Source organism: Pocillopora damicornis, chromosome 14, assembly GCF_964200805.1.
Source record: "Pocillopora damicornis chromosome 14, jaPocDami1.2, whole genome shotgun sequence".
Classification (NCBI taxonomy): domain Eukaryota; kingdom Metazoa; phylum Cnidaria; class Anthozoa; order Scleractinia; family Pocilloporidae; genus Pocillopora; species Pocillopora damicornis.
The window spans coordinates 14,036,704-14,062,843 of NC_142683.1; the positions used below are offsets into that span (position 1 = coordinate 14,036,704).

Below are 26,140 nucleotides of genomic sequence, written 5' to 3' on the forward strand. Positions count from 1 at the left end.
TTTGAGGTGTGACGCCGTATGAGACGGTAAACAAATGCAGTCATTTTTGAAATTCCAATTAGAGGCAGAAATTCATTTTTTTTATCGAGATCTTCCTTAGCGTTGCCGTCCTTACTGCTTAAGGTCCCTAGTGATAAACCACAGTTGACGTCAAAAGGTGATTAGAACAAAAACGTGGTTTACCGACGAGAAGCAGCCAAGTATGTCACTGATGTACTTACCGCATTTCGACGTCTTCTGTGATCTACTACTGTACAGATCAACTGCAACATGGAATCTATTTGTTTTGTATGATGACAAAGCAAAATATTGAAAAAAGTGGTGTTAGCTATGTGTCTGTCTTCCAATAGATGATATGCATCGATGAACCAGTCAAAGAGCATGTATAATTTAGCTTTTCATATAAACAGAACCTTCATTTCATTCTCGAATGCTGAGCAAGGAATATCAAGCTTCACGAACCGCCAAACATTATGCCAAGCAAGAACTACCATCAGGGCAGAGTTTTTGTTAAATGAAACAGTTTCATTTTATTTTTTACCTTGGCATTGTGATTATATTTACTGTTATCATTACTATGACTCTACAGGATAACTCTACAAGTTAGCTTTAAAACACAAGAAAACATCATGTAAATACTTTGAATAATATCATGGTAGTTTTTCTTCGTTCTGTTCCTCGTTTTCATTACATAACGAAACGAAAAAACTTACAATAAACTATGCTTAATGCTTTTCATACAGTTACTAAGACAAACTTTATTATTTACAGATTCCTTGACTATTTTCTCGTAACTTTTAATAAGCCCTGCCATTAAATCAGGCAGATGGGCTATATATCTGCGGAAACACAATTTTTGTGGCAGCTTCAAATTATAGCATAATGCAGTTTAAAAGGACTGATGAAAAGAAAATGGTGTCACTTAAATTTGGTGTGAATTTCTTCTCTTATCTGTGTATGGTTAACAGTTGCTTCAGACTAGCCCAAATCTCCCTCATTCTCCAAAAGTACAAAACTGGGCTGAGAGAAGAAGATAGAAATACAAGCACAATAGACGCTCTCTCGGTGACCATTCCAGCTTTCGAAAGTGTAATAAAATCGACAGGAACATCTACAGTAAATGGTATGAAACATAAAGAGAACAGCAACAAAATATATATCATAGTGGCCACGGATCTTTTGCATTTTTCCATATTTATTGCATTCTGACCAAATCTTTGAGTTGACACTTCGCTGGCTTTAATCTACTGTTGATGATGTCGAATGATCTTATAAACTTTATAATAAGCGAATAATATGATTATATAGAAAAATGAAATTTCTGAGATCATTGTTATCTCATATATTTTTTCAAACCGGAAATTCTGGTGTATTAAAACCCGAATTATAACGTTGGAAATAGGGAGGAATAGCATTAAAATTAGAGTGAAATATCTACGACGGGATGTGATGAAGGAGCTTCGAGACATATACAGCCATCGCTCAATGGACATCGCTGTTATGGTTAGAATTGTGACGGAGACAAAGAAATTGCCAGTTGCTTCGCCTACGGTACGCAAGGTGGCAGCAAGATTTGTATTATCCTTCACCTTCGAATCTTTCGTTGGAGATATTAGAAAGCTCGCTGCATAACATGGCTGAGCAATGAGTCCTGTGCACAGATCGTTTAACGCTATCCCACTCAGAAGGATATGAAAGGTTGTTCGTGGAAAAGTTCTTCTCCAAATTGTCGCCAAAATGATCGCATTTCCTACCACAGCTACAGGTGATAACATAGCGATAGCGGTTGCCTTTGAAAAAATAACTACCGAACGAAATTTGTCATTGTCTTTCCAATTGTGTTCGTCTGAGTTATACATTTGCTCTCACGAAGGGCTAACGCTTGAAACGTTAGACTTACAAACTCTTTACGGTGGTAATTTGCACTATCGACTCAGTTGGTAACATCGGCCAAATTATCTTGAGTTATACAACGCTGTGTTCGCAGCTTAATGAAGCTTTTGAACTGAACGTCAGAATAAAGTCTTTTTTGTAGCTGTCGGATGAACATCAAAGGTTTACGCTCTACATTAAATTTTCATCGATTGATGAGCTAATTTCTCACCTGTTTCCTCTTAGAAAGTAATCAAATAAAGCGCAGCCTTTCAAACGAATACATTGTTTTAACTTTTGCAGGCGCAAGCTGTTTCCGTTTTAATCCCTTTTTTTTTCGTTAGATAATTTAAAATGCAAAGCGTATTGTAGATCCCTAACACAAATCAATGTTTGCATAATCAATGCTGTAAGTTAAATAACAGATCATGCCCTTATTTTAATAACATTGTTATTGGCATTAGTGTCCGAAATTAGTTTTTTCACTAACTGAGATCGTCCAACCAAAACCTGTATGTAATTAATAGGAAAACTTCAAACAGATCTTTCAAATTTATACTAAACCTCCGAAGAAAAAATGTAGAAGTTAATTAAACTTTGGATTTAATTTACTGTACAACTTTAAAAGTGAATTAAATTATAAGGCTACTTTACCAAGAAAGTGTCTTAATGAAAACCTGTACGATATTAATACTCTCTTTCGCAAATTACTTTGACTAAAATCAATTTAAATTGATTTAAAATCAATCAAAACACAGCAGAAAACCGTTTTCCTTAACATTTTGAAAGTTTGTATTACTGAGACCATTACGATTATTTCTTATTCTCCAAAGGTACAACCCTGGATTGAAAGACGATGACAAAAACATTAGCATCGCTGGTGTCATGGCAGAGAGCTGTCCTTTCTTCGTCTCTTGCCAGCCGTTGTGAATTAACATATTCACGTACCGTAGTGGAAATAACACACGGCAAGACACAGATTGAGAATAACAATAAAATACATAGCATAGATGCTACAGGTTTGTTTTACTTGGCTAAGTAAATTGCGGGTTGACTAAAAGTTCTGAAAAAGTCCGCCGCCTTGAATTTTGCTATAATTACGGCGGATAATCCGATAAACTTTGAAATAAGCGAGCATTGTCCGAGGAGAACAAAATGAAATCCCTGAGTTCACCCCTATAAACAATATATTTTAAAAAAAAGCCAGATCGTTTGTAACTAAAAATGAAAGGACAACGGTTGGAATCGGAAGGAGTGATTTATTAAAGGATCATCGAGACATCTGCATCCAAGTTTCAAAGCACGTCAAAGTCATAACGATAGTAATGGTGGCAAAAAAAACAAAGCTTCATGAACTGTGGACAAATAGCGATTAGATCAACCAAAAAGGCAGTCATTGCAAGTCTACCAAGAAAAATATGGAACGAAGTTCTCGCAAAGTTCCTCTCCCAAATCGTCGCCAAAATCAACCTATTCTTCACCACCGCCAACGGCGATAAAACTGCCACTATCGCTGCCGCTGAAATATCAAATGCATTGTCAGGGGAATAAAGGTTTTTATCGTTGTGGTGGTTTGAAGAGCATAGAAACGTAGACTTTTGCTCTGTATATGTATGGCAAGAAATATTATTACTTGGGCTTCCCAAGGTGGATCGAGAAACAATAATAGAAGGATATCAGTACTGTGATATAACAATATAACGTTAAGTCTAAAATTGAAAGCTGATTAACCCCTATTCCACCTTCAGAAATTCCAACTTTATTACGATTTATACAATCAGGTGTCACAAATTCTTTTATCACAGCATCGGTTGTGACCCTCTTACGAGAAAGAGCTCTGAAACTAGCTCTTTCTAGTATCTGATATTTAGGTAATCAGACATCACCAAAGTATGGCAACATAAAGTAGTTTAAAATTATTCATTGACAATGTTGCTGCTGATGAGATTCCATTCGTTGAAAACATATTTATCGTGTTAGCATTTACAGCTGTTACATTTACAATTGTCATTACAGTGTCTGTTTTGTTCTTTCTGATATTAAATGGTGAATTACGTGTGAAAGTCGCTGGCCATCAGGTTGAGTTGTAACTTCAAATTAGTTCTTTTAGGTTTAAGAGGTAAAACATCGAGTCTTGGAATTCTTTGTTTGCCAACATTAATTACCATCAGTTTCAGTTGCAACTTCATAAAAGTAAGAAGTCTTTATAATTTCAAAGAAAAACATCAAAATATTGGGATGTCACTTTTTATCATATATTTTGAAAACACAATTATTTTTTGACATTCACCAAGAAAAAGAAGACCACTCTTACATTTTAACATAGATCAGAATATATAAGTAATTATTTGTTAAATAAACATTGTTCTTCATTCAAATACCTTAAAGTACTCCTTAAACATACTGACAACGACAAATTCCCACTAAACACCAATTTCACTCAGAATTCCCCCCTGCAAGGGGGATGAAGCCAACACATGATATCCCTGCCCACTTTGATATCCTGTTGGCCACATAGATTGACACGAATGCAATCAAATGGATTGAAAATTAGAGTTTTACTGTCAGAACTTAATTACTTAACTGTTCAGTGTAAAACGCAGACTACAGACCGGGCGTAAAATTTAGACCAGAAATATAAAATGCTTACTTGCTTGTACTATGCTAGAGCTGTTAAACAATCTACAAAAGACAACTGAGATTTTATCAATGTCAACTTTCTGACATAGTGTGGCTTGGGGAATAAAGGTAAAAACCTCAATGAGATTTCTTTCTAAACCTATGGAGTAAAAATGATGAACAGGAACTGTTTTCACTTTTATGGTCTGGTGTCTTACTGCGGCTCACTGCTTGAATGATTTTTCCATCAGGTTTTTAATATTAATCTCCTAGACATATGACATATTGATCTCCTAGACATATGCAACCAGCGTTCAACGGACATAACTGTCATGGTAGCAATAGTGATGTTAACAAAAAGATTGGCGCTACCTCTAGCGATTGTTTCAATAGCATTTCCTACCTCTGGATTATCTTTTATTACTGTCGCGTTTTTTCTATTTACCAAGTGGAAAGAAGCGTACAAAGGCTGGGAAATAAGTCCTTTTAGAAAGTCAGTGACTGCTAATCCGCTAAGAATAGAATGGAATGATGTTCTAAGAAAAGTCCTCCTCCAGATTGTGGCTAAAATCAACGCATTTCCCACTACTGCTGGGGCTTATAGGAGAGCGATAACCACTGCTGTCGAGAAAATGAGTTCATTACCAGGGGAATCGAGGTTTTGGTCGCTGAAGTCGTCGAAAGAGTTTCGAGAAGTAGAGTTTTGTTCAGTAAACATATGATGAAGAGCAGTGTTCTCGGACATGGCGCAGCTTCAGTGACAAATGTGACAATGCCGATCGGATTTCGTGCTAAAGCAACCACACAAAAATAATCAATGCACCAGGAAGAACTTCTTTTCCCGTCCACAACCCGAACGGCTTGAAACAGATGAGTGCGGCGTCAGTAAAGATTAGTTTTGAGGCTTGAACGATTTGCGCGACGGTTTTTCAATTCGTTTTCTGTCGAGAAATATGCAGCGCAAATTTGGCACGGTTCGTTTGACTTTCTGTTCAGCTTTAATTGATTGACGGTTTTTCTTGCTAAGGTTCCATCTTGACTAACGTCTTTTGAGGACGTCGTTTGAACAAACGCACCGCTGATATATCATCTCGACAATCATATACAAACCGTCAATAACTTTTATTGATTACTCATTGACGTCACGTTGAGAGTAAATACAATGTCATTCACGAAATTCCCAAGCTTTAAAATAATATGATTTTTCAAGTTATTGATCAGGGGTCTTACATGTTTACATGGGTTTCAATGGGTATAGAGAGGTTTTCATAAACCATCTTGAGCCAGGTGCAAACACAATCAATATATCATAAATAAATATGTCATCATTCGGCAACTGCCTGGTTCCGTAACCTTTTTAAAACAAATCGGCTTAGTACTTTTGCATGAGGACTGATGGCTTTCAGAGTAAACTAAAATGAAATGAAGCTCACCATGAATTAATCTTCTATTAACGTTTCTCGCCATTAAGATCTCAAGCTAATCGTTATACCTAATGCATCTTTCAGACTGAATGTAAATCAGTCACGAAAGTCATTGCTTGCGTAATTAATTTCATAAGGAAAGAAATAAATATTTTCAAAAGTTGAGTTGGACATTTTGGGCAATACATACATCCTTTTTTAAGAGCTGATGTTAAAACCGTCCAATTTTCAATCATAAATGCGTTGAAAAGATCGGGTTCCCTATCTGGCTGACAGCTAACTAGGGCCATTCGGGATGTCCCTCATTCTCAAAAAGTACAACCCTGGACTAAGAGACGAAGACAGAATTACGAGCACCATTGTCACTTCAATGGTTATCTTAACTTTACTGAATTAGAAACAATAAAATGTAAATAACAGAGAGAGAAGCAAAAAAAATTATATAAAATGGTTGAGCAGCGATTAGAAGAAGCTTAGATCGAAGTTCATTCGCCAGGGGTTTTATTGACCAAACCATAATTTTTTCAGCAAATGTGTTGACAACAGATAACTTGACTTTCCTGCCCATAATCAATTTTTTAACCGGAATAGCTGTTGTCTAACATAAATAAACCTTGTGATGATCCTAGCGAACCAAATAGTTTCCTACAGGTTACTTGCACAGCAACAGAGCACGGAATCCGAAGGTCTGATGTTCGATTCCTGTTAGGAACAGAAATTTTGCTTAATTTGTCTTGCGCTAGAGACAAGGAGAAATCTACCCCTGCAAATAGTTTAAAGACACCTTTCCTTATTGCCTAACAACTTCAAGATTTTTATAAAAACATGATTGCACATATATGGATATTTTATTGACCGTCTTATAACGCAGTCGACGAGCAAAAGCAACTCAAGAAAACTCGCAATTGTTTAATGAGGTTATGTTATCCATGGCAGCCGGGAAGATTTAGTGCCGCGGAAAAAGCACCCAATACAATAGCCTCTTATCTTCATATCTCATCAACTGATCAGCCGACCAAAAATTTAAGGCCTGTTTCATGTCTTGTGCCTAGAAACAGAAGCCTTCCTTTTTTCTCCACTTATTTTTTAAACCTTTGCTCAGTAACTGAAGGACGGTTGGAACAGAAGATCATATATAGGGTGTAGATGCATTTGCGTATCGAAGACAGGTGCAATTTTGCTTTCATATGCAAAATAATAATTATATTGGTGTTAATTTTTCACAGAGCCGTGATCCAATTACCTTAAGCAAATTAATTTTTATTACAAAAGGATTCTGTGCGAAGGAATAATTGAATAAGTTTAAAACTTTGCTGGATAGCTTCTGTAGGGGCAATAAACATGTTAATCATGAATAAACACACGTCTATAGAAAAGCTTCCGCATTCACATAAAACTTTCACAGACCATTTAATTATACTAAGGGTGGTGTAGTTTACCATGGCAGATAATCGTTCAACTTCAAATCAATCTAAAAGAAAGCTTAAGTCCCAAAGATAATCTATAATTTTCGTCATTGTTTTATTTTACCAAAGAATTGCATGCAACGTATATCTTGCCTTCGCAGTTTTGACGTCGCTTAAATAAGATAAGGTTCAACATGGTTTGGGATGCAATATCACGCGAAATCTGGCAAACAATCGAACCTGAAATCAATTAAAAGCTATCGCCGGGTCAATTTGCAAGCATATTGATTAAAGGATTCGAGGGAAAGAAATAAGTACGCAGAAGCCCACACATATCTCATTCCGTAAGCAGGAGAAGCAAACAGAAAAGGTATTGAGGATGAGCAACAAAAGTGCGTCGACAGTGGGTACGGTGAAAAATAATACTCTTAGAAGAGTCACTATCCTTTAAAAATTTGCTGGCAGAGTAAAGCGAAAGTAATTTGGTTCGGTTTTTAGCTTTGAAATGCGAACAAAATTGGACGAGAACTGATTTCGTTTTCTTTGTGTATCCAAAAAAGATAAAACTGAAGATAAGTGAAGATATTAATCGAACTCGGCTGTGAAAATCACTCACACGACTAATATCAAGTGAAGTTTAGAGCGGAAAATTAGACTCTGTTTTTCATTGTAAATGTCATTTTGTCTAGACAATGAGAAAAAACTATGACCAAAAACTTTCTGTAACAGTTATGACAGACCCTCCGTGGTAGGCTTCCTGCTAGATGATGTTAATTTAGGACAAAACATGAGTCATTTGAGGTACTTTGAGGATCAGAATATTCAAGAGCTCTCTAACCACATAGATGACTCTTAGCATTGCTGATTCAAGTTGTACTGACTTGTGTCACATGAGATCCTTAGAGTATCATCAAGACCTTTCTATGTTCGATCACCTACAAAGTCCACTCATAAATTGTATCTCAGTATAAGAAGAGATTCATACTTCCAGTAACGTTTGATGAAAAGTTTAGACCGTTATACGATAACTTTATTTCAAATCTCAGAAGATCTCAGAATCATATCGATCCAGAATTGATTTGGTTCAAATTTATACTTCTTTCCAGCAGGGTCGCTGGACCTTTCTCTCAGTTCCAGAGTAGCATTCTCGTTCCTGACGGGTGTGCTGTCTCTTTTCTCCTTCATTGGTAACTCGTCGGTCATTCACGTTGTTAGGAAAAACCAAAACATGAAGTCTACCACTTATCTCCTGATACTCAACATGGCGTGCGGAGATTTGTTGATAGCGTCTTGGACTGGTGCTTCGTTAATCAAATATTTGCTCCCTAAATCAGTTTGGCCCATCGGGAGTTTTGGAATAGTTTTATGTAAAACAAGCCTGTACATTGGTTTGGTTTCCTTTCTTGCATGTATTTTTAGCTTGGTTGGTATAACAATAGATCGCTTCATGGCAGTCAGTCGACCCCTGAAACACAAGCCTTGGTCAAAGTGGACCAAAATAACCATTCCGGTCATATGGGCAACGTCCTTTCTGCTGCCCGTTGGTACTTTGTTAGAAATAGATGAAATACCCAGTCAGTCAGGGAACACTACGTGTAGTGCTACGATATCCCATGCCAATTTCATTATACTTGCGTCATGTTTTCTACTACCGTTTGCGTTAATGTCAGTTCTTTATCCCCTGATCAGTTATCGTCTCTGGAAGAGGAAAGTGCCAGGAGAATTCAATGCCCGGCAACAGCAAATAGCAAATCGCACGGCGCGAAGAGTCACATTTATGATGATCACAGTGATAGTCATCTTTTTCATATGTTGGGCGCCACAATTTGTTTTTTCGTGGCTGCATCTATTCGCAAAGCAGCTAGCGATGAAAGCACCGATATGGCTGCTTCCTTTTATCATTTTGTTGAAGATATTCAACGGTGCAGTAAACCCTTTTGTCTACGCGGTATTTAATGAATCCTTTCGAAAAGGCTTTAGAGACATTCTCGGTTGTGACAAGCTCCGTGAGCACAATAATACCCAAACGAAACGTGAGCCAGCTCAACATGTCCAATTACTAAACTTCAATTCTATAACTTACAGTGGAATGTATGAGAAGTAAAAGCGCTGGTGCCGTGGGCGTGTTTGGTGATGAACCACTGATGACTCCAAAAGGAGATTAGAACAAAAACGTGGCTCACTGACGAGAAGCAGTCGAGTATGTCACTGATGTTCTTACCAAATTTTGACGTCTATTGTGATCTACTACTGTACAGACTAACGGCAACATGGAATCTATTTGTTTTGTATGATGACAAAGCAAAATATTGTAAATAGTGGTGTCAGTTATGTGTCTGTCTTCCAATAGATGATATGTATCTAGGAACCAGTCAAAGTGCATGAATAATTTAGCTTTTCATATAAACAGAACCTTCATTTCATTTTCGAATGCTGTGCAAGGAATATCAAGCTTCACGGAACTTCAAACATCATGCTAAGCAAGAACCAACATCAGGGCAGGGTTTTTATTAAATGAAATAGTTTCATTTTATTTTTTATCTTGGCGTTGTAATTGTATTTACTGCTATCATTGTCATGACTGTACAAGATAACTTTACAAGTAAACTTAAAAAGACAAGAAAACATCATATAAATACTCTAAATAATATCATGGGAGTTTTTCTTCGTTGTTTTCCTCAAAATAACCCATGCCCAGTGGTTTTCCAGCAGTTACTAAGACAACCTTGATTCCCTACCGATTCCTTAACATTTTTTTCATAACTTTTGATAAACGCTGCCATTAAATCAGGTAGATGAACTATATATCAACGGAAACACAATTTTTGTGGTGGCATTAAATTGTAGCATAATGCAGTCGAAATGGAATGATTAAAAGAAATTGGTGTCACTTAAAGTTGATACGGATTTCTACCTGTGTATGGTTAACAGTTGCTTCAGACCATTCCGAATCTCCCTCATTCTCCAAAGGTACAAAACTGGGCTGAGAGAAGAAGACAGAAATAGAAGCACAGTAGATACACTTTCGGCGACCATTCCAGCTTTCGAACGTGTACTGTAAGCGACAGGAACAGCCACAGTTAATGGTATGAAACATAGAGAGAACAGCAATAAAATATATATCATGGTGGCTACAGATCTCTTGTATTTTTTTAGATTTATTGCATTCTGACCAAATCTTTGAGATGAAGCTTCGCTGGCTTTAATCTGCTGTTGATGATTTCGGATGATCTTAAAAACTCTATAATAAGCGACTGATGTGATTATATAACCAAATGAAATTTGTGAGATTGTAGTTATCTTAAATACTTTTTCATAATGGAAACTGTGTTGCATTAAAACTCGAATTACAACGTTGGGAATAGGGAGGAATAGCACTAAAATTATAGTAAAATATCTACGACGGGATGTGATGAAGGATCTTCGAGACATGTACAGCCATCGCTCAATGGACATCGCTGTTATGGTCAGAATGGTAATGGAGACGAAGAAATAGGCAGTTGCTTCGCCTATTGTATTCAAGGCAGCAAGCTTTGGATTATCGTTTACCTTACAATGCTTCGTTGGAGATATTAGAAAGCTCGCTGCATAACACGGCTGAGCAATGAGTCCTGTGCAAAGATCGTTTAATGCTATTCCACTCAAAAGGATATGAAAGGTTGTTCGTGGAAAAGTTCTCCTCCAAATTGTCGCCATAATGATTGCGTTTCCTAACACAGCCAAAGGTGATAAAGAAGCGATAGCGACTGCGTGTGAATAAATAACTGCGGAACAAAAGTTGTTATTGTTTTTCCAATTGTAGTCGTTTGAGTCATACATTTGCGCTCACGAAGGGCTACCGCTTGAAACGTTAGACTTAGGAACTCTTTCGGTGGCGTTTACACCATAGACTCAGTTGATAACACCAAGTTATCTTGAGTTATATAACGCTGTACACGTATTCTTAGCTTAATGAAGCTTTTTAAATGAACGTTAGAATAAAAGTCTTTTTTGTGATTATCGGATGAACCTCGAAGGTTGTCGCTCTACATTAAATTTTTTTCGAGGGATGAGCTGATTTTTCATCAATTGCCTTTCAGAAAGTAATCAAATTTAGTGCAGTCTTTCAAACGGATATATTGTTTAACTTTTGCACCCGCATGCTGTTTCTGTTTGTAATTTTTTTTAGATAACTAAACATTCAAAGCGTATTGTAGATCCCTAACACTTATCAATGTATGCATAATCAGTCTTGTAAATTCAATAACACACCATGTCCTCATTTTGATGAGATAGTTTTTGACATTGGTGTTCGAAATTAGTTTTTTAGTAATTGAGACCGTCCAACTAAAATCCGTATGTAACAGATTGTTAAGAAAACCTAAAACAGCCCTTTCAAATTTATACTAAACTCCCAAAGGAAAAATGTGGAAGTTAATTAAACTTTGTATTAAATTTACTGTATAACTTAAAATGTGAATTAAATTATAAGGCTACTTTAGCAAGAAAGTCTCTTAGTGAAAACCTCTACGAAATTAATACTCTCATACACTTTTTCGGAAATTACTTTTACCTAACGTTCTGAAGATCTGTTTTACACCATTACGAATATTTCTTATTCTCCAATGGTACAACCCTGGATTGAAAGACGATGACAAAAAAATTAGCACTACTGTCGCCATGGTAGAGAACTGTCCTTTCGTCTTCTCTTGCCAGCCGTTTTGAATTAACATATTCACTTACCGTAGTGGAAATAACACGCAACAAGACACAAATTGAGAATAACAATAAAATACATAGCATAGATGCTACAGGTTTCTTGTACTTCGCTAAGTCAATTGAGGGTGGACTAAAGTTCTGAAAAAGCCCGCTGCCTTGAATTTGGTTATAATGGCGGCGGATAATTCGGTAAACTTTGAAATAAGCGAGCACTGTCCCACGAAAACAAAATGAAATCTCTGATTTCATCGCTATTAACAATATATTTTAAAAAAAGCTAGATCTTTTGTACATAAAAATGAAAGGACAATGGTTGGAATCTTGAGGAATAATAAGGATCTTTGAGACATCTGCATGCAACTTTCAACGGACATCAGAGTCATGGTAACAATAGTAATAGGGACGAAAAAGACAAAGCTTCACGAACTGAGGACAAATAGCACTGGATTATCCTGTGACAATTTCGAACCTGTAAAAAGCTTTAACCAATATGCTCAAAGCACGAAGGGGCCCACTGATTAGATCACTCAACAAGTCAGTCCTAGCCATTCTACTAGAAAAAATATGGAACGAAGTTCTCGCAAAGTTCATCATCCAAATAGTCGCCAGAATTAACCCATTCTTCACCGCTACCACTACCGCTGCCGCTGAAATATCAAATGTATTATTAGTGGAATAGAGGTTTTTATTGTTGTGGTCGTCTAAAGAGCATAAAAAAAACCGACTTTCGCTCTGTATATGTATCACAAGAAGTATTTTTGAACATGGTGTAGCTTGGGGAGTAAGCTTGAAAATCTCAATCAGATTTCTTGCTAAACCTACGAGCCAAAAATGATGCATAGGAACTGCTTTCACATCTACAATGTGGTGACTTGCTGCCGCGAACCGCTTGAATAATTTTTCCAACAGTTTTTTAGATATTAACCTCGGTTTGTTTTATTAATGTTCAAGTTTAAATTATTAATTTTTTTTTTTTATTCCAGTCACCTTTTTATCGATTTGCTTCAAATATCTCTCAAATCAGACCATCTCGACAGTCATACAAAACATTTAGTTTTTTTACATGGATTTTTTTATTGAAGCTGAGAGTTTTTTGTTGCTTACTTATTGATATCATGTTGGGAGTAATTACTATCCTTTCAAGACCCCTTGAAGTTGTTAACATAAACTGAGATGAGATTAAATTACAAATTTAATTTCTTCTTTTCCTTTAGAGATTTGTTTATGAGTAGAACTACTTGATAATATTTTTAATTATTTATGATTTTTGCTTCGCAAATATCATTTGGTTCATGTTTTCAAAACCTATTGTAGTTGCTGAGCTTACATTTGTCGTTTTCATCCGCAATTACAACTTTGAATTATTGGGACAGCTGACTTTAGAGCCAAATACAATTATGTACCATCTCGTAGGAAGTTTTATACAGCTCCTTGGAAATACGCGTGAACGCCACAAAGAATATTGTAGAACAAAGTAAAAATTTTACGTTCAGTTCATTAGCTATTTTTGCAGGTATATTTGAGAATCGGCGGTACGTAACAAAAGCCTTAGTAGGACAAAAAAAAAATGTTTCTACTTTGTTTTAGAAAGAACTGCGTCAAACATGAAATTTGAATTTCTTGTGGGTTGGAATAGCCATGTACATTTAAATGCATTTTTTTAAGGGTTTATCGGAAGCACGCTAGTTAGTTCAGTTGTGTCTCTACGAGTAACTCTACTCAGACCAAGGAACCATTTTGATAAGTTCATAAAATTTATGTTCTTAAGCTAGCTAATAGCTGTTTAAGACCTCTACGAATGTCCCTCATTCTCCAAAGGTACAACCCTGGGTTGAGCGACGAAGACAGAAATATGAGCACCATTGAAAGGTCTATAGAGCTTTCTTTCACCTCACCTGTAATTAATAAAGATAACACACTAGATACAAAAAAAGGTAAGAAACACATAGAAAGAAGCAAAAAAATATACAGCATGGTTGCCACAGATTTCTTGTACTTTGCCAAGTCTATTGCGGGTTGATCAAAGTTCTGAGATATTAAAGTGGCCTGAGTTTGAAGCTGGTGATGACGAATAATTTGATAAACTTTAAAATAAGCGAAAGATATGATAAGATAACAAAACGAAAATTTTGCAATTGTTATTTTACATAAGGTATACCAAAACGCTAGTTCCCTCAAAGTTAAAATGTAGACAACTAGTGAAGGGATCGGAGAGAGTAATATTACGATAGCAGCGTAATATCGGCGATGGGATGTTGTAGAAGATCTCCTAGACATATGCAACCATCGCTCAATGGACATTACTGTCATAGTAGCAAGAGTGATGTTGATAAAGAGGTAGGTGCTAAATCCAGCGATTATTCCAAGGACACTTACTACCTCTGGATTATCTAGTTTTACTGCCGCGTTTTGTCCATTTATCAAGTGGGACGAAGCGTACAAAGGCTGGGAAATAAGTCCTGTTAGTAAGTCAGTGACTGCTAATCCGCTAAGAAGAGAATGGAATGATGTTTTAAGAAAAGTCCTCCTCCAGATTGTGGCTAAAATCAACGCATTTCCCGCTACTGCTGGGACTGATAGGAGAGCGATGACCACTGCTGTCGAGAAAGTGAGTTCACTACCAGCGGAATCGAGGTTTTTAGACGTAGAGTTTTGTTCAGTAAACATATGATGACGAAAAGTGTTCACGGACGTTGTGCAGCTTCAGTGATGAATGTGACGGTTGCCGATCGGATATCTTGTTAAAGCCACCACCCAAAAATAATCAGCTCACGAGGAAGAACTTCTTTTTGTGCCCATAGCCCGAGCGACTTGAAACAGCTGACTGTGGCGTCAGTTAAGATTAGTTTTGAGGCCTGAACGACTTGCCCGACGGTGTTTCTGTTCGTTTTTTGTCGAGAAATATACAGCGCTAATTTGGCACGGTTCGTTTGACTTTGTGTTCGGCTTTAAATAATTGATGGTTTTTCTAACCAAGGTTTACAATGCATCTTGATGAACTTGAATACAGACGTCTTTTAAATCAAACGCACTGTTGACATGCCATCTCGACAATAATATACAAAAAAAATAACTTTTACTGATTATTCAGTGACGTCACGTTGAAAGAAAATGCAATGTCATTCAGGAGTTCCTCGGGCTTTCAAATTATTTCATTTAAGAATTCAAGGGTTTCATTTGTATACACAGGTTTCAATGGGTATGGTGAGGTTTTTATAAACCATCTTGAGCCAGTTGCAAACACAATCTGTCTATGATAAATAAATGTCATTACTCGGCAACTGTTTTCCGTAACCCTTTCATAACAAATGCTTTCAGTAAGTTTACAAGAGGACTGATGGTTTTTCAAGTAATCTAAAATAGAATGAAGCTGACCAAAAATTCATTTTTTATTAATTTATCTTGCAATTCAGATCTCTAGCAAATATAGGATGGTATATCCCTCACGAAAGTCATTGTTTACGTAATTAATTTTATAGGAGAAGAAATAAATATTTACGAACGTTATGCTGGACAGTTTTGGCGATAAATACATCACTTTTAATGTCTTGAAAAGATCGGGCTCTTTATCTAGCTAACAGTTGTCTAAGGCCATTCGGGATATCCCTCATTCTTCTAAGGTACAACCCTGAACTGAGAGACGAAGACAGAAGCACGAGCACCATTGTCACGTCAGTAGTTATACTCACTTCATTGGGGTTAACCTTTATCTGAACGTTTTCTGAATCAGATTGTATAAAAATTAAATAACAGAGAGAGAATAGCTAAAAAATGGTTGAGTGGCGATTAGAAGCAGCCTAGATGGAAGTTCATTCGCCAGAGATTTTATTGACCAAACCTTAGTTTTTGACTAGATGTGTTAACAACAGATAATTTGATTAGGATCCAATGTCCTGCCTTAAGCCATGAAAATGTTGAAAAAATCAGTTTCTTCTGCAAACGAATAGTTGTTTGAAGCCATTACGGATATCTCCCATTCTCCAAAGGTACAACCCCGGACTGAGAGACGAAGACAGAAATACGAGCACCATCGTCACGTCAATAGTTATATTCTGCTCTCTGGGACCAGCCTTTATCAAAACATTTACCGTGTTAGATACAATGAAAGGCAAGAAACAAATAGAGAATAGCAATAAAATGTATAAGATGGTTGCAACAGATCTTTTGTATTTGGTTACGTCTATTGCAGAATGGCCAAAGTTCCCAGGTATCCTGTTAGCTTGAGTTTGATTCTGATGACTTCGAATAATTCGATAGATCTTAAAATAAGCGAAAGATGTAACACAATAGCTGATAAACATTTCTATTGATATTACTATGGGGAATGAGGATGGATTTAAAAAGTAAAGAGCAACCAAAGGAATTGGAAGAAACAAGATCACGACAAGAACGAAAAATCGGCGATGACACGTGAAAGACAATCCTCCAGACATGTGCAACCATCGTTCAATGGACATCAGTGTTAGTGTCAGAAACGTAATGGTGACCAAGTAAATTGCACTGATCACAGTGACTTTTCCTAAGACATTAGTTGGCTGTGGTGTATCTCGTACAACCGTCGAGTTTGTTGACAATATCAAACTATAAGAAGCATAGGTAGGATAAGCGATCAGACCAGTACAAAAATCACTCAATGCCAATCCACTTAGAAGAATATGGAACGATGTTCTCGAAAAACTTTTCTTCCAAATCGTCACCAAAATCAACGCATTTCCAACCACCGCCATGGGACATAAAACAGCAATAACCAACGATGCTGTAAATTTTACAGTACTACCCAGAGTATCAAGATCGCCTTGGTAGGGAGGACAAGTCGTGTTATTCGGCATGATGAAACTTCAATGGCGAACGTTAAGATCCGATTCTTGATAAAGTACAGCACGAAAATACTTCATGCGAAATAACCTCTTGCATCAAAATAGAGCTAGATATTTATTACAGCGAACTGCAATATCGATGAAAACTATTTCTGACCCCTTAAATTTCTCTGCTCGATAGCTCTTCGTTTCAGCTCGTTACATATATGCAGCACTACTTGTTTATTGCACTGCTCAGCCTTAGATCGCTGTTTTCTTTTTTCCAGTCATTTTTTATCTTAATCTCCTATAGGTGGCATTTCAAATCAAACAGATCAATTCAATACATGCATAAACAAGTTTTGAAGATAGCAGTGTTTACCTCGCCGCTTGATTTCCGGAATCTTTCTTAATGGAAATTTGTTGATTACTTATGAACTTTACGTTTCATACATATAGTGGAAAAATGAATCACGCTGATAAGAACAGCCTTTGCTTTTAAAATGATCCAAAATGAAATAACGTTTGAACATTTAATTTTTTTTAATATTTTTATTTACTCGCACTCGATTTCTGTATTCATTTGCATGAGAATAGAATCACAAGGTAAAAGGAATTAATTAATAGGATAGAGGAAACTTAGAGACTGAATCCAGCTACAGGTACTACTCTAAATGTAATTCCCCTCAAGCTACCGCTTAACCGATTGCTCTCTCGAAAAGTAAAAATGTTAATCATGAATAAACACATGTCTAAAATAAAACTTCCATACTCGCATAAACCTTTCACAGGCCATTTAATTATACTAAGTGTTGTGTAGTTTACCAGGAAAGATAACCGTTCAACTTCGCTCCAATCTAAAACAAAGCCCAATTCCTACAGATAGTCTATTATTCTCGTCATTGTTTTATATTTATCAAAGAACTGCATGCAACGGAAATCTTGCCTTTGCAGTTTTGACGTAGCTTAAATTAGATAAGGTTCTGAATCCAGCTACAAGTCTTACTCTAAATATAATTCGCCTCAAGTTACTGCATAACTGAGTTTCAGCTGAGGGACGCAAAATGTATGTTCTTAAATGCTGACAAACGATCAACTAGCCACTATCTTGGTTTCACTTTCTACTTTTTTTGCAATTAATTTTAAGACTATTTCTTCTAAAGAAAGTACCTTTATTGAAAAATATAGAACATAATTATACCATCCACAATTTTTATTTTTTCATCTCATGGAGAGGTTTTAATTATTAATGATCTTTCTTTCAAATTTTATCCGGTTTATTTGGGGTTGATAACATTAAATTTACTGCCTACCATAAGAAAACACGCAAAAGCCAATAAATATATAATTTAATTGCAGAGGAAGTGAAATATATTTAGATAAGCGTGGCTTTTGTAATCTTTCCCTTCAATAGCCTTTAGATGTATGTTTTTAAGCAAAATGAACAGGTTTCCTCTTTGCGAAGAATCGAAGATTTTCACCCGTTCTTTCGAATGCAATAATGCCACTCAAAACTAAATATATGTTAGATTTATCTCATTTTATGACTTTTTAATGGAAACTGATAGGAAGCCTTCCACTTGTGAATACGGTAATTTACTTTAAAGTCGAGAAAGGAAGTTGAAATTTAAGCAGAGCAATACAAAGAAAACAACGAATAGAGGTGAAGATCCACAAAAAATCTGTTCTTGAATGCTTTTTTTTGTCACAAAATGCATGTTGTACCAAAAAAATTTTCGAAATGAGAGGAATGAACCGTAACTTTGGCATCCTAGCTGAACAGAGAAGCTTTAAAAACAATCTTGATAAACCCGCTCCTTTGCTAAAGATTTAAGTCAGTCGCTACTACGTTCCTCACCCTTGGTCAAACTAATGTGTCAGACAGTGAGCCTCTAGAGCATGAGTGCAATATTCTACATTTTGTTATTAATTTTGCTTTTCAATTTGCTTTTAGGTTGTACTTTGTATTGCATTTTTAACAGCTGGAGCATTGTCTGCAGGCTATCTGTGGGTCCATGTATTCCCGCCATCAATTTTTGACATCCATTGTATACAAGTATGTGTAAAAAGTGGGTAAACATATTCCAATTTTGTTCAGTTACACAAGTCAAATGCATTGTCCATAAACCATTTGAAATTAAATATGAAATTGACCATGATGAACATGCTGAAAGGGATTTTTTTTTTAAGAATCTCACTAGAGTGATGGCTTTTACGGCTAACGGTCAAACTTTGCGCCTAGGTAGTCTTGAGGAACATTCAAACGCTCAGAACGGTCGTAAGCCGTCTATTTTTGCTAGCGAAAGCCGGCAAATTCAAGACAGATGAGTTTGTCCAAGTTTCAAATAAATCTTTCTTGCTCGATCCGTACTGAGGAATATTAGCCCTCAGCTGTTTTTTTACGTATAATCACGATCTCGAGCCGATATTGCATCGTACGGCCCCTGTTAGTAATAAGTTCTTTTTTCATTACACATTGACCACCGATGAAGTTGCCTTTAGGCACCTGAACCAACTGTTCCACGATAGAATGTGTAAAAATAGTAACCGTATTAACCACAAGGCAAAAAAAAAAGGGTCTAGGATTTTGACACTTTCAAAATGACACATCGTCATTTAGGAAAATTTTTTTACAGTTAACCTTTTCATGACTAAAGTTTAAAGTTTGTCAATTTTTATCCGTAACGGCTAGATTTTTTTGTCGTTTTACGGCTAACAGTTGACCCTATTGAGAACCTCTTTCTTTAGTTGCTAAATAGCTGTTTGAGGCTGTTGCGAATCTCCCTCATTCTCCAAAGATACAACCCTGGGTTAAGTGAAGATGACAAAAATATTAGCACCGCTGACGAATTTCTAGCAATGATTGTCAATCTCCAGTTCGTTCTTTCTGCATACAACATAAGGTATAAAACAAATACTAAAGAAAAACATGATATACAACATGAATACCACAGATTTCTTGTACTTGGCTAAGTCTACTGAAGAGTTACCCAAGTTTTGAGAGATGCCACTGGACTGAACTTGAAACTAATGACGACGAATAATGCGATAGACTTTGAAGCGAGCGATGTGATGAGATAACACAACGAAATCTCTGCCATCATCATCATACGAAATATACGTCGAGAGCCAAAGAAGTAAATAATTATTGAGGGGATAGGAAAGAGAAATATTGCGACAGCAATGAAATTTCGACGATGGGTTGTCATAAAGGATCTTCGAGACATGAACAGACATCTTTCAATAGCCATCGCTGTTATAGTAACCAACGTAATGCCAATGAAAAAGGCACACTGCTCACGGTGATAACATCTATGACATCAACTAGCAATTGATTATCCTGTGTCACAGTCAAGTTTTTTGCATCCATAAGGAGGCTTGCAGCTAAAAAAGGCTGAGCGATTAGACCGGTCAAAAAGTCAGTTTATGCTAATCCACTGAGCAGAAAATAAAATGATGTTCTCACAGAAGTCCTCCTCCAAACTGCCGCCAGAATGAACGCATTTCCCACCACTGCCATGGGTGAGGAACACGCGATAACCACGGCCGCGAAGAAACCAACTTCTCTGCGAAAGGATTCAATCATTTTTCCTTCGAAATCTTTCATGTTGCGAGAAGCAGAAAAGTTTTGATGAAAACCAACAGTCGTGTTATGAAACATTGTTCCTTCGATGGCGAAGGTTACATCTCCCATAAGCTTTCTCAAAGGGCCTCGATGGAGATCGAGACAGAAAGTTAAACTTTCTGTCTTGATCGATAAAATTGATCACAACTAGCACTTAACGATTTCCTTCTCGCCAAGTGATGTATATATCACACGTCATGAGGAAACGAATACCATTCTTTGTTCACTGCTCAGCTTTATGCAATAATTGATTCACTTCTTTGCACTTGCTTGTCTCGTAGAACAGGTGACGTTTTTCAAAAACTTGCGGTAAACGTTTTTATTTTCTGTGGAAATCAGCAAGTTGTTGTTGTTGTTGTAGTTTTTTTCGGTACCTGTTTCAGTCTGGGCCCAGGAGTTCATACATGGTGCTATATATCCACCTTAAAGATATTTCTGCAGAGGTTAGCGTTATCCACCCCTCGAACAACCGGGGCCTTATTTTTGTTCTCTTATTTTTAAAGTAGAGCTTTCCGAACCTTACTGATTAAGTTCGATCATGCTGACAATATTGGCCTATTACTGTTTCAACAACTGCTATACAAACTCATTTAAGGTGCTAAAGCTAAACAAGAATTGAAATAGATGTTAAAACTTTCATCAAGTTTTCAGCTTACTATGGCAGTTTATTTCTTATTGGTAATTAAGACCTACAAGTGGGGAAAACTGAGTGGCAACCACAAGAGGGTGAACAAAATGGTACAAAAATATAATTCTACGGCTTCTTTTTGCAAGAAAATGTTTATTCATCCATAGCTCATGAAGATTCACGTTGAGTTTCGTTCAGATTGGACATGGTTTGATGCTACTCTGGTTTAAAGATTCAGTGAATGTAACTAAAAAGTTACAATTCATAGACTCAACGTTTCGATGCTCCTGTCTGGTGCCTACATCAGGGATGATCTAATCGTTTGAACAAGAGGTCCCTTTATACGCTTACTAATGAGCTGCCCTTTTGTCGGACGAGGTGTAAATAAGTTTCAGGTAGTAAGCTGCCAATATCGTGATTTAAAGGGGCGTGGGTGGAGTTGATATGCCAGGCTTCTAAACAAAGACACTGTTTATAACGTCGATTAGTGAGGATAATTTTAGAATTATTCCACCCAATTGTATGATTAGTTAGTCAGGTGTGCTCCGAAAAAGCTGAATTTTCTTGTTTGTAAAAGAAGACCGCTTTTTAATGCTCTTGCAAACATGTAGGGGAATTTAGAGACAGGCGTTTATCGTCAACCCACCCACACCGACCAATACCTTGTTTTCGACTCTTACCACCCTATTTGCCATAAAAAGCCTGTAGCTAAAAAAATTTCTCAGGAGGACTGACTGTCTACCATCTTCACTTGATACGAAGACTGAGGAGAGAAAATATGTTTCGGACATCCTAAAGGTAAATGGCTATACCAAAAAAATTCTCTGTCAGTGCCAGAAACCAGTTACAACTAGTAACACTCCTGATCAGAAGGAACCAGCGACTGGTTTTGCTGTTATTCCTTACATTTAGGGTGATACAGAACCCATCGAGAGAATTTGGAATAACCACAACATTTAAGTTTCTTAAAAGCCTTTTTAGACTTTAGGGCATATTTTTTGCCAAACCTAAGGATCCTGTCACGAAAGAACAACAAATCGACGCTATTTATTCTATTCTGTGCAAAGACTGTGATCGCGAGTACATCGGACAGACCAAACGTCAGTTTGGTAGATTCAGGCGTAAACCAGTCATCGTTTTTCAAAGAGATTTTCTTAGCCCAATAACAGTCAAGTGATAACAAGTAAGGGTTAATGTTGGGTTTGGGGAGAGTAGGTGCGCAATTTCTCAGAAACTGACATTAATAAAAATTTCCTTCAGCCATTGCTATGAAACAGCCTTCATACAAAGAACCGCCCATGATCTTCTCACAGCTGGAGCTTGGGCTGCTTGTGGTCTGACCCTAGAAGATGCAAGAAAAATTTAACACCCTCCTGCTGATTGAAATTCACAGACCTTTGGTTCTTTCATAGTTTGAAATTGCACTTTTGTTATCATTTAAAGATTTTCCTGTTGCCAGGATATTAGGCTATAGCGCAAGGATCAAAAATGATGCTGATTGCGATTAAGTCTAACCAAACAAAGATTAATAATTTTCAATTTACTTGCTTACTATTTCTCTTCCGTTTTGCATTTTGTTTTACATTCTGAAAGTCAATTAAAAGCCAAATATAAAAATAAAATTGACTAGGATGTTAGTCGCCTGATGGAGGTAACTATATGTCAAAAAGCTTTTGGAACTTCCTCTATTGAATAAAAGGGAATTAGTTGATGAAAGGAGATCAGTCGCCGAACTAATTAAAAAACGTTATCACGGAAAAAAAAACCATGAAAAAAGGTTCTATTAGTTTTAGTTTACTCCGTGATAATTACGATTCGCAGGCTTTAAGATTGATGCATACAGCCATTGTTAAAAACGACCCTCTGTTGTCAATAACTAAGAATATTTCAATTTGGCGTTCAAGCGGTCAGTCATTTTATATAAACAATGTAAAAATATCATTTTAAGTTTCTTATTAGAGCATAGCGCTGGCTTAGTTCTGGACTTTAGATTTTTCGACATAAACTATTTTGGACCAGGCTGTTCTGTTCGCAACAGAAGCCATACCATGTTTAACAACACAACTATTCATTTCCAGCGAAAATCTAATTCCCATCTAACATCAGAAGACGTAGCAAATAATATTCATGCCTTCTATTTCTCAACATCTGTTGTCCTCACTGTTTCATCGCCCGTGGCAGTGGTGGGGAATGCGCTGATTTTGGCAACAGTTTGGAGGAGGACATTCGCCAGAACATCATTCCATATTCTCCTCAGTGGTTTAGCGCTCACTGACTTTTGTACTGGTCTCATCGTTCAACCTTTCTATGCTGGGTTCCATTTGTCAAATTCAAAAAAATCCGTCTCGGAGCACGATTTGCCTATGGCAATTGTTCGTATAATCTTCGTGAGTAGTAGCATTTACTTCGTTACTGTCACGATGGTTACTATAACACTAATGTCCATTGAACGATGGCTGCACATGTCTCGAAGATTTCATCTTACATCAAATCGAAGACGTTTCACGACCATATTGAGCATGATCTTGCTCTGTCCGATTCCAGCTATAGTCGTTTGGCTTGGTGGTTTTGAAGACAATCTTTTTTATGCTTTAGTTCTAGCAGAAATGTTGTCTTGTTATCTTTTCACATTTTTCGCCCATTTTAAAGTTTACAAAATTATTCGTCGGCATCAGCACCAAATACAAGCCAGTAATTTATCTCAGAACTTTGGTCAACCTGCAATAGACTTAGCGAAATACAAGAAGTCTGTATCATCCATGGTTTACATCTTAATCTTATTTTCCATCTGCTACATACCCTACATTGTTAGCATTTTGATTCCTTTCATTTTTACTCCTACGGATGACATAAAACTTCTGTTTGCTAGAGAAACGTCAATAGTACTCTGTTTTTTGTCGTCATCTCTAAACCCAGGTTTATACCTTTGGAGAATGAGAGATTTGCGCAATGGCCTAAAACAAATTTTTACGAGCTGAAACAGTTATAGGAAGACGTTGATTTTTCATATGTTGTGGTTGCATTCTATAGGTTTCTTTGATAGAGCAATAGTTTTAAATTGTTTTAAAAAGTAGCAGTTTATTGTAAAAAGGCTTTCAAAAGACCCCAACGAAAACGATAGACCTTATAACACTTGTACATAACCATTAAAGAGAATAAAGAAAAAAAAGGCAATTCTGGTATAGGAGACTTTCGATGTACTAGGTATATCAGTGATGGCCACCGGCTTCGGTGCACAACTCAAGACCTGCAAGTAAAGAAACCTGAAAGATAACCATAGCGGGGTAAACAAAACGGTACAAAAAGATAAGCTGAACTATGGTTTATTCAAGCAAGGAAACGTAGCGTCATTTGAAGCTCGTGAAGATCGTTGACTTTCTCTAAAGTGTCTTTCGGTCATCATCATTGTTTTCATCCTCATTTTCATAAAAGCAATTTTAAAGCCCAGCGAACGTTTTTCAAAGAGATGTTTGCAGAGATGTTTGCAGATGTTAGCAGCTGTTCATAGTTCAATCATTAGTGTGATACCGAGAAAAATTCCGAGTTCCCATTTTTTTCCATTTTTTTTTCAGTTCAATCATTAGTGTGATACCGAGAAAAATTCCGAGTTCCCATTTTTTTCCATTTTTTTTCAGTTCAATCATTAGTGTGATACCGAGAAAAATTCCGAGTTCCCATTTTTTTCCATTTTTTTTTTTCAGTTCAATCAGTAGTGTGATACCGAGAAAAATTCCGAGTTCCCATTTTTTTTCCGTGGCAGATGTGAAGGATGATCTTGATAGTACGAGCTCTTCGATGAAAGGTTTGGATCGATGCCATTCTCTGAGCAACTGCTCATGATCACCAACCCCTCCCTTGAACCAACAACAGTCAACTGACAAAAAGTCCAATTTCAATGTTGTGTGAGGGGAGGGGTAGGTGTATAATTGTTCAGATAATAACATAGATCCAAATTTCTATCAGTCAATACTGGGCAACAACCCTGATACAAAGAACCGATTGTGCGCAGGTCTAACCTATGAAGATTGCAACAAAATTAAACACGTGACTGAAAAGTGGAACAAACAGAGCTTTCCTTTTATTTAATTTGAAATTGCAACATTTCTGTCTTTTGTTATCAATTAAATATTTTTCTGTTGCCAGGGCATCAGACTACAAGGCATAGACCAGAAAGGCTTTCATCATCTCTGCTGATTGCAGTAAAATTTAACCAAACTCGAATTAATAATTTTCAATTTACTTGCTCCCTACTTCTCTTCCGTTTTGAATTTTTTTTTTCAACTTTGAAAGTCAATTAATAGCAAAGAAAAAATATAATTAACTGTGATGTATAATTGCTTGATGGAGGTCAGTACATTTCCGAAAGCTTTCACTACATCATGTAAGTGCACTGCGGTTGAAGAAACGACTATAGAAGCGATCTTCGCAGTTATGAACACTACTTAACTGGTAGTTGAAAGGTCTATCAAACAAAAATTTATCTCCCAAATCGGCACTCTTAATCCCTTCGGTATCAACGAGCGCTTTTAACTTAACTAATGTATTCTTGTTTTCTCGTCACCATATTCCCATCATAATAGCGTAGCTCCATTTTCTGCATATAAACCCACACGCAATCCACAATTCCTCCAATCGCTCTGACGAAGGGCTAACGCTCGAAACGTCAGCCTTTAACCTCTTTACGGTGGCCAATTTACGTTTTCAACTCGGTTGATAACACTAAATTACCCTGCTATGAATATCACTTTCTTTATTAATATAATTGTTGCTGCCACTTTCCACTATTTTAGTCATCATTATTATTATTATTGTTATTGCTATTACAATTATTATCGTTATCACTATTATTATTATTACCATTTTCGATGAGTATGGGCTTCGCTGCGCGCATACTGCAAGATTCGCTATGCATTAATTCATTTGCAAGGGCTTTAAAAATTTTTTTATTTAAAAGGAGTACCGATATTTTTATCCATGCGGAAAATTTTGAATTGCTAACTGAAGGGAACATTCATGTAAATTTTTTGGCAAAATCTCAGTTCAACTTCTTTTGCTGGGAAGTTTTTTTTCTT

At 36.6% G+C, this 26,140-nt stretch overlaps 3 protein-coding genes and 3 pseudogenes across 5 annotated transcripts; 1 reads left to right on the forward strand and 5 right to left on the reverse strand.

The window, feature by feature from the left end:
* Positions 1–2,685: 2,685 nt before the first annotated feature.
* Positions 2,686–6,608, reverse strand: LOC149034590 (uncharacterized; annotated as a pseudogene).
* A 647-nt stretch (positions 6,609–7,255) lies between these two features.
* Positions 7,256–11,801, forward strand: LOC113665810 (tachykinin-like peptides receptor 99D). 2 transcript variants are annotated; one of them, XM_089193498.1, is made up of 2 exons: positions 7,256–7,728; positions 8,431–11,801. In XM_089193498.1, exons 1-2 carry the CDS (start codon positions 7,701–7,703, stop codon positions 9,423–9,425), a joined length of 1,023 nt encoding a protein of 340 aa, XP_089049624.1. In that variant the 5' UTR covers positions 7,256–7,700; the 3' UTR covers positions 9,426–11,801. The 2 variants fall into 2 exon arrangements, with proteins under 2 accessions (XP_089049624.1, XP_089049623.1); XM_089193497.1 differs by having other exon boundaries at positions 7,314–7,728; positions 8,428–11,801.
* LOC149034591 (uncharacterized) lies at positions 10,931–13,136 on the reverse strand (annotated as a pseudogene). The gene is made up of 4 exons (XR_016183240.1): positions 13,124–13,136; positions 12,479–12,837; positions 12,312–12,339; positions 10,931–12,231 (listed from the first exon to the last, which is right to left on the reverse strand). The product of XR_016183240.1 is annotated as an uncharacterized LOC149034591 (transcript).
* Positions 13,137–13,198: 62 nt separating this feature from the next.
* Positions 13,199–15,061, reverse strand: LOC113665776 (uncharacterized). Its single transcript, XM_089193499.1, has one exon. The coding sequence runs from the start codon at positions 14,684–14,686 to the stop codon at positions 13,775–13,777; it is 912 nt and encodes a 303-aa protein (XP_089049625.1). The 5' UTR covers positions 14,687–15,061; the 3' UTR covers positions 13,199–13,774.
* Positions 15,062–15,174: 113 nt separating this feature from the next.
* On the reverse strand, positions 15,175–17,650 carry LOC113665775 (uncharacterized). The gene has a single exon (XM_027181497.2). It carries the CDS (start codon positions 16,846–16,848, stop codon positions 15,943–15,945), a length of 906 nt encoding a protein of 301 aa, XP_027037298.2. The 5' UTR covers positions 16,849–17,650; the 3' UTR covers positions 15,175–15,942.
* Positions 17,651–18,569: 919 nt separating this feature from the next.
* LOC149034592 (uncharacterized) lies at positions 18,570–20,422 on the reverse strand (annotated as a pseudogene).
* Between the last annotated feature and the right edge of the window lie 5,718 nt (positions 20,423–26,140).

What these genes read in the sequence shown, in the direction of transcription:
- LOC113665810 (XM_089193497.1), top strand. Translation starts at nt 7,701, where the DNA reads ATGAGCAACAAAAGTGCGTCGACAGTGG. An exon ending in CAAAAGTGCGTCGACAGTGG is followed by an intron (nt 7,729 to 8,427) that starts GTACGGTGAAAA and finishes ACTTCTTTCCAG; the next exon opens with CAGGGTCGCTGGACCTTTCT.
- LOC113665776 (XM_089193499.1), bottom strand. Translation starts at nt 14,686, where the DNA reads ATGTTTACTGAACAAAACTCTACGTCTAAAAACCTCGATTCCGCTGGT.
- LOC113665775 (XM_027181497.2), bottom strand. Translation starts at nt 16,848, where the DNA reads ATGCCGAATAACACGACTTGTCCTCCCTACCAAGGCGATCTTGATACT.